Source organism: Petaurus breviceps, unplaced genomic scaffold (genome assembly GCF_028583685.1).
Source record: "Petaurus breviceps papuanus isolate PSGF00001 unplaced genomic scaffold, PetGlider_PUasm1.0 90515, whole genome shotgun sequence".
Taxonomy (NCBI): domain Eukaryota; kingdom Metazoa; phylum Chordata; class Mammalia; order Diprotodontia; family Petauridae; genus Petaurus; species Petaurus breviceps.
Genome location: NW_027187269.1, coordinates 429931 through 443946, shown reverse-complemented (window position 1 = coordinate 443946; position 14016 = coordinate 429931). Strand labels below are relative to the sequence as shown.

The following is a 14016-nucleotide window of genomic DNA, read 5'->3' as shown; positions in this document are numbered from 1 at the left end:
ATTTGACTTGAAACTAACTGTTCTCTCTGATGTTACTAATTATCTCTAAACTGCCACAGCTAAGTAGCTTTTCTTTATCCTAACTGCTACCCCAACCCCCCCTCCCTCTCTGCAGCTTTTGACACTGTTAATTAACTTCCTCCTGGATACTCTTTTCCTCTCTAGGTTTTCATGACACTGATTTCTCCCAGTTCTCCTCCTATCTATCCAGTGCTTCCTTCTCAGTCTCCTTTGTTGGTTCTTCATGCATATTGTTCCTACTAATTGTGGGTATTCCCCAAGCTTCTGTCTGGGGACCTTATTTCTATTTGCTCTTTACCACCTCATCTGTTCCAATTGTCAATCTCTACACAATTCCCAGGTGTACGTGCTGTTGTTTGTCCTTTGTTTTCAAAGAGGACTAATGACATCACAGGGTGATGTCCTGACTCATGCATGAACTGGACTTAAGTGCGGCAGAGTTGCGAAAAATCATCAGCCTCACTCTTTTTTCCAGAGTCATCAAAGTCCAGTTGCAGCACAAAAGTCAAAACAACTGGCAATGCCCCAAGATGTTGTGAATAACTTTGGCATCTTCGTTTCCTGACCAACTCTAATTGCTCCACATTACCTGCTTCAGACACCTTCATGGCTGTTGGAACAAACTGTTCTTATCCACCCAGGGAAGTCTTCATATGTTTGGGATAGACATCCCCCTAATTTACCAACAGGTTTTTACCAACCTCTCAGTTACCTTCAATCGGGTTTACTCTCTTGCCTGACCTCAAGTTTAACATCCCCAAACGCCTCTTGTGTATCTCAAATTCAATGTGCCAGACACTAAATAATATCTAAAACTCAAAATATCTAAAACAGAATTCAATACTCCCCTCACCCCACCCCCTTTCTGAACTACATTACAGACAGCATCATTCTCCCAGTGGCTTAGGCTTGAGTCCTCAGTTTCATTCTCAACTCCTTACTTTCACTTAACCCTCATATCCAAACAAATCTTGTCCTGCTACCTTTACATGTCCCCTTCTCTTCATTCACACATCTGCCACCTTCTTTTAGGCTCTCACTACCTCACCTGGACTACTGCAACAGTCTTTTAACTGTTCTTGTCTCTCCTCACTTCAACTTCCAAGCTTATTTTTGGAAAGCACAGGTCTATGTTCCTACCCTGCTCAATGAATGCCACTGACTCCTATTTCTTCTAGAATACAATATAAACTTATTTAGGATTTAAAGCTCTTCTTAAAGCTTCTGACCTTTTCTTTTCTTTCCAGTCTTCTTACACTTTACTCCTTTCTATGTACCTTACTAGATGGCTATATGGTCTATTTGTAATTTCTTGAACACAACACTCCATCTCTCATTTCTATGCCTTTGAGCTGACTGTATTCCATCCCTGGAAGGCTCTGCCCCCTCACCTTTGTCTTTTGGTTCTCCTAATTTTCTTCAAGACTCAGCTTAATTGCTACTTTTTATAAGATTTTCCTGTTTCCTCCATGTGCTAATGCCTTCCCCTCAGATTGCCTTCCATCTACTCTATAAATATCTTGTATATATCTAGTTAGTTATACTTTGTCTCTTCCATTATAATATGAGGTCCATGAGATTGGGGACTGTTTTTGCATTTCTCTCTATACTCAGAGCTTAGTACATGCCTGCCACATAGTAAGCACTTAATAAAAGCTTGCTGAATGATTAAAAGATCACTGGAAGACTCCACTATTTGTATTCAGCATTACTATATCCCTGAAGATGTTACTGATATTGGTACTCTCACTGAAGACATGAATAGGATGGGTAGGGCCCAGGAAGGCGCTAAGCCTGGGCCCACTGGTGCCAAGATCCTTCATGAGGGCAACATTCCCTGTGGGCTCCTTTCCTTGCAACTGTTAGCTCTAGTGGTCCTTGTGAAGATTTGGACACTCAACTGCTCTAGTGTCTCATTTTCAGATGGTCCCATTTATTGTGGGCTTCTATCCTCTGCTGTTTCTTCAAGCTCAATTGTCTCTGGTGACTTTTTGAAACATGGATCTTGGGCAGACTTCTGAGTGGGCTGTTGGTATGGGCTTCATCGAGTGACTGGTAATACCATAGCTGCTCTGACTTCGAGGGATGGCTGTAGCTTTTTGGCTTTGATCACTTCTTTTCCTTTGCTGACAGTATAGCTTATGCACTCTCCCCATAAATGTTTTATCAGTCAGAACTTAGAACCAAAGTCTACATTATTTATTCCTAGACATGAAATATAGTCTTAGTCCCGGTATGAACCCAAAAATGGGACTAATGGCAATTGGGTGGGATATCTCAGGCATTATTTATTTTTCTTAGGTTAGAAGGGGCTGATTAAGCTACAAGGCATTAATGATTTTTAGTGCATTTGCAGCCTTCAGTCATGGACAACTAGAATGGAAATAAGCCTTCTTGGAATTAATATTTATATCAAATGTCCTCAGAAATGATCTTAGTTGCTAAAGCCTTCCCCTCTCAGACTGTCTTTCCTTTATTGTGTAAATATCCCATATGTACCTAATTATTTATATGTTATTCATATGTTGCTTCTCCATGTGAGGCCCATGGGGTCAGGAACTGGTTTTACCTTTCTATTTATTTGCAGAGCTTGTTTGGCCACATAGTAAGCACTTAATAAAAGCTTGATGATTGACTGAAAGATCATTGGAAGACCCCTGATTTGCTCAAATCAGTCTCTACTCTTCATATGTAGTACTACATAGCTAGAAATATTGCTGAGATTTGTACCTTAAAAGAGGTAGGAGCTCCTCAGAACCATCAGTCTACTTCTGTCTGTGACCCAAGTATGTTCCATTTAGAAAGGATATGAAGCCTACTAGAAAGTTAGGGGGGTGGTAGGGGAGGACATGAGAGAACAGATTGGGGTAAGGGCTATTCAGTAGGCTTTTTATTTTGGGGTAGGGGTAGAGGAAAAACAGGGAGAAAAAATTATAACTCAAAATCCTGTGGAAATTAATGTTGAAAACTAAAAATAAATAAATTTATAAATAAAAAAAGGATATGAAGAACTGCACCTGTGTATAGCCTTGCTGTTTGCTTTATTTGGTAAAAAAATTTTTCTAAATTTAGTATTTCTTGAGAAGATAAACAGGGAAAAGAAATCATAAGCAACTTATCAAAGTTGAACTATTTACATTCCTACATCCTACAAACGATAATTGTAACTTATGAAACTTTTCTCATCATGAGAATAATTGAAGGGAATAGAATATTTATGTCTATATAGGAGGGTATATGGGCAATATGAATACATAGTGGATATATATGTGTACAGGTATACATAGGTAGAGGGCACAGGACCAGTTTAATGGGAAGGGATGATACTTAAAAGGTGAAATTAAGAGGTGAGAGAGGAATATAATGAGAGAAGATGGAGAAAGACAGATTGGGGTAAACTATCTCATATAGAAGAGGTAAGCGAAAATGGTTACAAACAAGGGGAAGAACAGGATGGCAAAAGGGAATGGGTCAACCTTATTCTCATTGAATTTGGCTTAGGGAGGAAATGACATACACACTAAATAGGGTATTTCCCCCTACAGGAGAGTAGGGGGGGAGGAGATGAGAGGGAGGATGATGGAAGGGAAGGCAGGATGAGGGGAAGGGAAGTTGGAAGCATCCACTTCTGAAAAAGGACAGAATCAAAGTAGAGAATAGAATAAGTGGAAAGTGGGATAAGAGGGAAGGAAATATAGTCAGTCTTTTACAATATATCTACTATGGAAATGTTTTGCACAGCTACACATGTACAACCTGTACTGAATTGCTTATCTTCTCAGTAAGGGTGGGTGACAAGGGAGGAAGGGAATGAATCTGGAATTCAAAGTTTTAAAATCATATGTTTAAAATATATATATATATGCTATTGTAAATATTATTTTAAGTGTAAATGGGAAATAAGATATACAGGCACTGGGGCATAGAGATCCACCATGCCCTACTGGAAAGTTGGAGGGGGTATGGGAGAAGATATGGGAGAGAACAGATTGGAAGAGGGGATATCCAGTGGGATTGCTATTTTGGGGTGGTGGGTAGGGGAAAAACGGGGAGAAAATTTGTAACTCAAAATCTTGCGGAAATTAATGATATAAACTAGAAGTTAATAAAGCATTTGATTAAAAAAATAAATAAAACTTAATATTTCTTCTCCAATTATGTGTAAAATTTTTTAACATTCATTTCTTAAAATTTTGAGTTTCAAATTCTCTCCCTTCTTCCTCAAATGAGAAGTAAAAAGAAAAAGATTAAGTTATCTGGGAATGATTCAATCTTTCCTATTGTGAATTTAGGGGCCAATCTGTCCCTGGAAGCTACTCTGGAGCAGAAAGTTTCAGAACCAGAAAGGCCCTCAGAAATCATCTAGTCCATTGGGATCAACTCAAATAGAAATGGGAGCCAATAAATCATACAGAAAGATATCTGCAGGACAAATATGACATATCTTAAAATTTAACATTATTTATGTTCTATTGTATTTTTGCTTATTTTGTTAAATATTTCCCAACTACATTTTCATCTGGTTTAGGCCACACTAAGGAGTGTTATGGGTCGCAAATAGTCCATGAGCCACATATTTGACACTTCTGATTTGGTCTAGCCCAGGGGTGGGGAATCTGCAGTCTCAAGGCTACATGTGGCCCTCTAGGTCCTCAAGTGCAAGCCTCTGACTTAATACAAACCATAGAACAAATCCCCTTAATAAAAGGATTTCTTCTGTAAAACTTGAACTCAGTTTGCAGGCCACACTTGAGGACTTAGAAGGCCACAGGCTCCCCACCCCTGGTATAGCTCCTTGATTGCATAGGAAGAAACTAAGGCCCAGACATTAAGGTTAAACAGCAAGGCATAACAAGCCGAACTGAGAATCTGGTTTTGGTTTTGGTAAACTGTGCTGTAGACTTTTAATATACTGTTTTAATCTTAATCCAGAGCTTGAAAATCTAGGTGTAGAATTAGCCCCAAAGTCAGGAATGAGAAAAATAAGTCACATTAAAAATTATGTCAAACATAATTTCATTTTTTTTTGGGGGGGGGCAGTCTGGAAATAGCCAATGGAATATAAGAAAGAAGAGGCTGCTGACAAATTTTAAAATTGAATGACTGCATGCTCAAACTTTACTTTATTTGCTGTTTAAAAATATGCAATCTAGCTTTTGTCATTTGATAAGCCCTATCTTCAGTTATATAGTTGAGAAGAAAGCCTAGAAGCAGTTACATACTCAGCAGACTTGCCAGATTTTATAAATACATTCTGCAAGCATATCTGTTAAAATCTTTCTGAATAAAGTAGTCAGTTTTGAGAAGAGGAAAAAGGCCCCACGTGATCATACTGGGAGCAGAAGGGAGTATAAATTAATAAAACTAGTAATTCTCAATCACGAAGTAACATGTTAGGTTCTTATTTATGTTTCTGATTCTTAGTTTATGATGAATTTTTTTCTTCCTTCACAAAGAACTTCATTTATACAGGGAGGTTTGGTGAGGAATTTCCTTCTACAAATGCAGGCCAGTTGCTTCTTTGTAACTTGTAGTCTGAGAGTGTTGTCTAGAGAACTGAAAGGTTAAGTAATATGATCAGGATCACAAAACCTGACCCAGTCAGAGGTAAGACACAAACTCAAAAGTATTCCTGACTAAAAGATTAACTCTCTATACACTATAGCACACTACCTATTTAGTCAAAAGAAAAGTCAATAAATAAAACCTGTGATGCTTTCAGTCAATGAAAACTTGGGTTTGATATTTCAGTGAAGAACATTAAATGATGTAAATGAAGAATAATACAATTTGTACCTTTCTTCTGTGCATTCTTGTTTCTCTGTTCCATCAATTTCAATTTCTATCAGCTCTTCTGCTTCTCTTTTAGTCATGGCTGGGGAAAAAAAAAAAAGACCAGTCCTGCAATATTTAGATTTTTAAAGCCCGAATCTAAACACAACAGAACTACTGATACAGACTGAAAATATAAAACAAATCATAATGATCATAATGTGCATTTCCTCCAATGTTTTCTTACCTGAAGCTTAACCTAGTTATAGTTGCAATGTAATATATAGATAGAAAGAATATTCACATCCATTCAATCACTGGACATACACATCATTTTTTAAAAAGTTAAAATAACTCAATTTATATTTGTCCTTTAAATTCTACAAAGCATCTTATTCACAACAACCCTGTGGGGTAGGTATAAAAGTACATAAAGTAATGCAGAGATATGATTCATATTTGGGGAGGATAAAAAACTCATACCATGACTGAGTATAAAAGAAATATTTTTATAAAACAGAATCTTTTGGTTGGTTGTTTTCTAAGTGGCTTATATAACTGCCCCAAATCAAACATTTCAATACTTCAAGGATCTATGATTTTATCAATGTGGATTGTAAACCTTCTATCTAGTGAATCTAGGAAGAAAGAAAAATGTGTGTATGTGCTTTCCTCCCCCTAAAGACATCTTGCTTTCTAGTGATCTAAAAAAAAGAAATTTCTATTTGCCTCTACAACTCAGATTCCACCAAGGTTCTGCCACTAACGTAGTGCTTTCTATGTATGGAAAGTCTATGGGGGTGGTAAGCTATGATTATATTTTCAACCATCCTATTTTCTCTGTCCAATGGTTACAGAAAATATTCCTGGGAAGTATCTGTCTGGTACTGCATCTTATTATCAAGGAGATCCAGATTCTAGGGTGGTATGCAGTTCATGAAGAGAACTTAAATCAGGGAAAATAACATTTGGCATTTTTATTAAGGAAGGAGGCACCTTTCAAATCCCACAAGTTACTATCTTTTTCTGAGGCAAAAAATGAGGACAGTGTACATTATCCCTGAAGAAAAACCTTTTTGAAAAGGAGGTGTGTAGAGGCTTTGAGAATATGATGCTTTAATAAAAGGTTTAAAATGAATTCAGCTGGATACAACTGTTTTGACTCAATTTCCATACTTTTTCTCCTTCCCAAATCACTACAAGATCCATATTCTGGCTCAGTGATTTAGTTGGCACAAGACTGATGAAGACTACTGCAGTTCTAAAACATCAGTAATATTTGGTGTTTGAATACCTGGGATTAAGTTTCAGTTCTGCTGCTAATTTCCTCAATGACCCTGAACTAGTCATTTAGCTTTTTTGAGCTTCTGTTTCCTAATGTACAGTATGAAGGTACTAGACTTGATGACCTCTCAAGTCAATTCATTTGAGTTACTTTTTTTTGTTAAGTAAAAAGAATTATTCTTGAGTTTTGTAATACCTTGAGTTACATGTGGGCCTCAAAACTCTGAATTTTGTAATTTGGGGTAGTATTCTAATAGCTGAAGGGAATGAGCTGGGGAACTGTAGTAAGGTTCACTGGTTGATGAGGTATGTTTTTTTAATAAAATCAAATATCAATAGTACTGAGGCTACTGCCTGAGTGAAGGACTGGATTGCTGATTCTTTTGAGAGGTAATATTTTTTAATGAGGAGGGAGATAATGGCATATTTATCTCAAGTTCTTTTCAGATTAATCAGTAGGTTATAAACATGGTACATACTGGGCCCCAAGAATATAATTGCTGATACACAAGTAAACGGTAGTAGGAGAAAGATATATATACTTATTATTTTTAGGATGTGGAAGAGGGAAAGAAAGGAACAAGCATTTATTAAGGACATACTAGATGCCAGGCACTGTGCTAAGCACTTTACAGATATTATCTCATCTGATTATGAGTCAGCTTAACTTAGTTAACCGTATTGGGATGTGGTACAAAATGAAACACTGAGATTTTTTAATTCTTTAAGGTGGGTTTACATCCCTCTTTATCTAATAAAGATTGTAGTGGCTGCCACATTTTCTCCCAGGTCTTGAGCCTAAAGCCACATGTCATTATTAGAAATTCAAGGCACATACACATCTCATAGATACGGTTATAAAACAGACCCAGAAGGAGGCCACAGGTAGCACCATAACAGGGTACTTTTCTTTAGAGACACAAGTAGCCTGCTAAAGTTCCAAATTAGGCAATAGAACCCTATTCTCTTTACTGATTGACTTAATATACCAAAGCCTCTTCCTTTGGTGATGATAATAATGATATTTATGTAGCAATTATTATGTGCCAGTTACTGTTCTAAGTGCTTTACAATTATTATTTCATTTCATATGAGGAATTCCTCATGATTGAGGGCCAATAAAGGGAAAATAGCAGTGAAAAGCATGGAGAGAGAAACAAATTTACAGAAAACTTAGCCAGAAAACTCAAAAATCCTTATCAAATTACTTAAGCTTTAAAGGATGAAAATAGGACCAAAAAAAAAATAGACAAAAAAAAAGGAAGACACTTGTATATGAAGATTTTTATAACAAACTTTTTCTCCAATGACAGTGGAGCCATCACATGTGGACTCTTAACAATTATCATCCTTGATATGCTGCAAAAGAGTGGTAAAACTAAGATGTAAAGAGTAGAGATGGACCACAGAAGAGTTTTTGCTGGAGAAAACAATTTTGAGGATGCTGAGGAACTGATTTCCAATGTATCTGAAAGAAGGGCAGTTACCAAACTTGTAGAAGAACTCATAGACTAAAGAAGAACAAGAAAATACAATTACTAACTTTCTCATCACTAGAAAATCTTTATAAAAATAATCTACACATGAAATCAAGTTCATACTTGATAGTATGAAAAGAGAACAGACGAGTTTTAGAAAATAATATTCTACAGAAGACCAGTCAAAACTGATTGAAAGGTATAAAGAATACAAGATCCCGCTGTGCTTACCGACTGTTAAGAAAACATTTGATCAAAGAAGATAAAATGGGAAATTTCGATTACATAAAACCAAAGTTTGTGCACAAATCCAAAGAAGCTAAGATTAGAAAGAAATAATTAATTGGGAAAAAAATATTTGCAACAAAGTTTCTCTGATATAGGTTTCGTTTCATTTTTTAAACTTTCTTATTAATTCTTTTAAAATTTGTATTTTTCTGAAAATTTGCTTTCCACTTCCTATGTTCCCACTGAAGAAGCAAGAAAATCAATACCCCTATCACAAGCATGTTTAGTCAAACAAAGCAAATTCTAGAAGTGTGCATGTCCAAAAAATATTTTTCAATCTGTACTTTTACCCCATCACCTATCAGAAGATAGCATATTTTATTAGAAGTCCTTTGGAACTGTGAGTGATCATTGCTGATAAGAGTTCCTACTAAGTCTTCCAAAGTTATTTATCTTTGCAAATTTCTGTTATAGTATAAAAATTGTCCTGGTCCTGTTCACCTCACTCTGCATCCATTTGTATACATAAATATTCCAGAGTTTTTCTCAAAGTATACCTTTCATCATTTTTTATAGCACAATGGCATTCTATCACATTCATATATCATAACTTGTTCAATCATTTCTCCTGATGGGTACCCCCCGTTTCCAATTTTTTTGCCACTATAAAAGAGATGCTATAAATATTTTTGAATATATGAGTCCTTTTCCTTTGCTCTCTCTGGAGCACAGAATTGGTAGTGGTAGTGCTAGGTCAAGAGTATGCAAGTATAATTTTTGGACATGGTTCCAAATAGCTTTCTAGAATGCCAAAGGTCTCATTTCCAAGATTTATAAAGAACTAATCTGAATTTATATGAACAAACATCATTTGCCATTTGATAAATGGCCAAAGGATATAAATAATTTTAAAGGAAAACTCTAAACCAGGAGTGGGGAACTTACAACCTCAAGGCCACATGTGGCCCTCTAGATCCTCAAGTGTAACCCTCTAGGTCCTCAAATGCAACCCTTTGACTGAATCCAAATTTCACAGAACAAATCTCCTTAATAAAAGGATCTGTTTAGTAAAACTTGAACTCAGTTAAAAGGCCTTGAGGGTTCCCTACCCCCACTCTAAATCATTATGAAAAAAATGCTCGAAATCACTAAAAACTAGACAAATGCAAATTAAAGCAATCCTGAGATTCTACCTCACACACACAAGATTGGCAAAATTGACCCTCAAAAAATGACAAATGCTGAAAGGTCTGGGGGAAATGGGCACACTAATGCCCTGTTGGTGAAATGGTAATTATAGCCACTCTGGCATAGCCAACCCTTTGACTCAGTGAAGCCATTACTAGGCCTCAAAAGGGGCACAGGGTATGTTCAGGGAAGACTAGTAACTCTGATGTGAAGGCTGCTGAGCCCTTTTCAGGGTGGCTTTCTACCTGATTCACCTCTTACCTATGGTTCCAAGAAGTTGTAGCATGCACAGAGGCCACACCCCAGTAAACCATTTTGGCAGACAGGCTAAAGGTTGAGGGTAACCCAGGGGTCTCAAATCCTCTGCCAAGTTAGGGCAGTGTCTAACCCAAGAATTCGACTTTCCCTGATGGAATGGGTGGATGAGAACAATCTGCTCCAATAGCCATGAGTGTAGTTGAAGCAGGATCTTTGGAGAACTTCAAGCTTTGTTAGACATGGAAGACACCAAGGCCATCCACTGAATCCTCTTAGTTAGAACTTGGCTAAGCTCTAAGTACCCCACCTCTCTTGCCTCTGTCACCTTCATAGCCAACAAATGAGTTCTCATTCATCTATTCCACTAGAGGAAGTTTTCATGTGCTTGGGGTAAACATCCCCCTAACTCACAAACAGATTTGATGCCCTCTGGTTACCTTCAACCTGTTTAGCAGTCTGCTGAGATTTTTGTTTTTAACCAAGGTGTGGCCATTGGGCACGCTACAACTTCTTGAAGTCAAAGGCCAGGAAGACAGCAGCAGACAGCTAATTTATTATATATTTTAAAGCAGAAGTGTTAAACTCCCTCCCCAAATGGCCTGCAAAACTCCCAAGGACAGCCTGAAACAAGATTAAAATGTAATTGGGAAATGTTTAACAAAATAAATACAAATACAACATCTATAATGTTAATTTGTGGCTTTCTGGATCAGTTTCTATTTGAATTTGACACCCCTGCTTTAGAGCAAAAGGAATGTAATAGATTCGCAGTTTCATTTACAAGTCTCTTTTTCTGTCTGATTTATTTATGGAAATGCTCACCTTATTTGGTATTTTTAAATTTGCAGAAAAGTAAGCTGAACCATATTGTAAAGGGCTTTAAATGCTATATTTATCTTAGAAGCCAAAGGGTGCCATTAAACATACTCAAGCAGTGTAATAACATGGCCAAAACTATGCCTTACAAAAAGGCATTGTACAGCAGAAAAAGCACCAGAAATGGAGTCAGAGAACCCGGTTTCAAGTTCCCTCATTTTTAGTACCTGTGTGACACTAAGTGAGCCATTTAACCTCTCTGCAACTTGTTTCTTCTCTGTAAAATAAGATAGCTAGACATTATGAAAGATGAATTAGAAAGGAGAGACTGACTCTTACAATAATCTAGGCGAGAAATGACGAGGGCTTGAACTAGGATGGTAGCTGTTTAAGTGGAGAGATAGGAAAAGATGCTAGAGGAAAACAGATAAGACCTGTCAATGAACAAAATATGGGGGTTTTAAGAAGGAAGAATCCAGGATAACTGTTATTGCTAATGGTGGGTGACTGACAGGACAGTGGTACCTTCAATTTGTGATGTCTATGGAATATCTAGATAAGAGCTATTTTGTAAGTGGTTGGATATAGCCGCCTGGACCTCAGGAAAAAAAGGACAGCTAGATGAGTAATTTGGGAGTTATCTAAAATGACAGTGGAACCCATGGAAGCTGATGAGACAGTATGTCTACTAAAAGAACATTAGAGGGCTCAATTCAAAATTTGACAATAATTCAAGACCACAGATTCAACTGCTTTCTCTCTCTACCCCTACAATAACTCCATTTTGAGGGAAAGGTCCAGTCAGGGGTAGGGAACTGGCAGCCTCGAGGCCATATGTGGCCCTCTAGGTCCTCAAGTGCAGCCCTCTGACTGAATCCAAACTTCACAGAACAAATTGTTCTGTTCTCAGGCAAAAGGCTACACTCAAAGACATAGAGGGCTACATGAGGCCTTGAGGCCACAAGTTCCCTACCCTTGATCCAGACCATCCATCCTTCATTTTCTGGTCCTCATGCAAGTATCTCCAACCTTCCCACTTTTCAGCTCCCATTTGTGTTGACTTCCCTCTTTGAGGCAGGGGCTTTTTTTCCCCTTTTATCTCCATACCCAGTACTTAGCATAGTGCCTAGCACACAATAAGCACCTAAATAAGGCTCCTTGACTTACTAAAAAATAGGGGATAGGATGGAAAAACCCAGAGAGAATATTCATAAGGAAGGGCTATTCCAGTGTCAAATTCTGCATAGAAATAATGAAGGATGAGGAATGAGGGAAAAGTCACTGGTTTTTATCATGAAGAGTTATTAGTGACCTTATAGAGACCTATTTTACTTGAGAGGTAAGAGATGGTAAGAAAATGAAAGGATCTGAGGAGCAGAAGATGAGACAACAGAGCAGCAATCAGTTTGGCTGTTTTTCTGTAAGTGTGGCTATTTAAGGGAGAAGTAAAAGTCTCCAGACTTTAAAGCTAATCGAAATAGTTATTTGCCCAGTGCTTTGCAGTTGCCCCTTTCCCTAGAAATAACACCTTCCTTCTCTACTTTAATCTACTCAGTTTTGGTACTCTATCTGATTATTGGATAAGTAAAAATTTACCTCACTAAGTACAGAGACGGCACTTATAGAAGGCACCAGACTGCACTTCATCCATCAAGAAAATAGGGTCCCACAAATTACAATCTGCCCTGATTCCAAAAGGAACAGTGACTTCTAACACCCTTCCCAAACCCTTTTTGACCTGGGAACAGTAATCAAATCAACATTACCACTGCTACTAGAAAATCTTGTCTCTACTCAAAGAAAGCTGAATGGATAGAGCCCTGCATCTGAAGTCAGCAAGACCTGAGTTTCAAATCCAGCTTCAGACACTTACTACTTGTGAAACCCTGAGCAAGTCACAGTAACCTCTGTTTGCCTCAGTTTCCTCAACTGTAAAACAGGGAAAATAACAGCACCTACCTCACAGGGTTGTAATGAGGCTCAAATAAGGGTGAATATTTGTGAAGTACTCAGCACAGTGCCTGGCATGTAGTAGGCACTATATAAATGTTTATTCTCTTCCCCCCTATCTACTCATAATACCTATTAATTCACTAACCAAAACTTTCATCTTTGTATTAGTTAATATGTTCTATCCCACCCACATTCCCTGACCCTCTCCTCCCTCCCCATTGCTCAAAGTGACTCATTTTTACAATTGTGACTCCAATGTTTACAATGCTTGGCATACAGCTGGTACTTAAACAACACAATTCATGTAATCACAATCTTTTTCTGTCCCCATGGATATCTTTTAAATGATCTTTGTTCTTTCCCCAAAGTCATATCTACAATTACCCTTCAATAACCATTTATCTCACACGTACTCAACATCTGCTCGACAATAGCCAAAATGAGCTATAAAATGAGGGAATATTTGATGCCATTTAAGGTACTTTTTTTTAGCTCTAAATCTTAAAATATGAGATCCATATTAGCCTTTATTTGATTGTACAATATCAATGTGGTAACTTTGTTTTTAAGCTCTGATGAATGCTTAGAGATGAATCATTAGATAAAACATTAAGTGCCAATTACTACTGGGTAAAGATCAACTAAGAAAGTATTCACTACCCTCAGGGAGTTTTATCTAAACTTTATATTATACTTTAAAGTAGCCTTCCAGATATTTCAACAAGAGGTGTAGGAAAAAAAAATTTAAGTTTACAAAACTACCCGCTTCTAATCCTTCCATGAAAAAGCCACCTCGGGCTGCTCACCGGGAGCGGCTGGGGTTGCAGCACCAATCTCCAGAGGCACCGAATGACTTAAACCTAAACCGGCTGAATCCGAACGCGGGGGGCGGGGGGAGGGGTGTCCCAGGTAAGCCCCGCGCCACAAGCTGAAAGCAACAATGGACGTCTGCAAGCACCAAGCGAAAGCAAGCGGTACCGGGCATTATTAAGATGGGGGGGGGGGGGGGGGGGGGGGG

The 14016-nt window shown here is 37.8% G+C and overlaps 2 protein-coding genes across 11 annotated transcripts in view; one reads left to right on the top strand and one right to left on the bottom strand.

Moving 5' to 3' along the window:
- ATP5PF (ATP synthase peripheral stalk subunit F6) overlaps window positions 1–14016 on the top strand; it is a 393425-nt gene that overhangs the window by 368995 nt on the left and 10414 nt on the right. The window lies entirely within an intron of this gene.
- GABPA (GA binding protein transcription factor subunit alpha) overlaps window positions 1–14016 on the bottom strand; it is an 87827-nt gene that overhangs the window by 72563 nt on the left and 1248 nt on the right. For 8 of the 10 annotated variants that reach the window (XM_069062955.1, XM_069062952.1, XM_069062954.1 and 5 more), the window contains exon 2: window positions 5818–5896. In XM_069062955.1, coding sequence (XP_068919056.1) covers window positions 5818–5832 — 15 coding nt within the window. In that variant the 5' untranslated portion in view covers window positions 5833–5896. Of the gene's footprint in view, window positions 1–5817; window positions 5897–13804; window positions 13961–14016 lie in introns of those variants that run through there. The other 2 variants (XM_069062957.1, XM_069062960.1) reach the window with 2 other exon arrangements.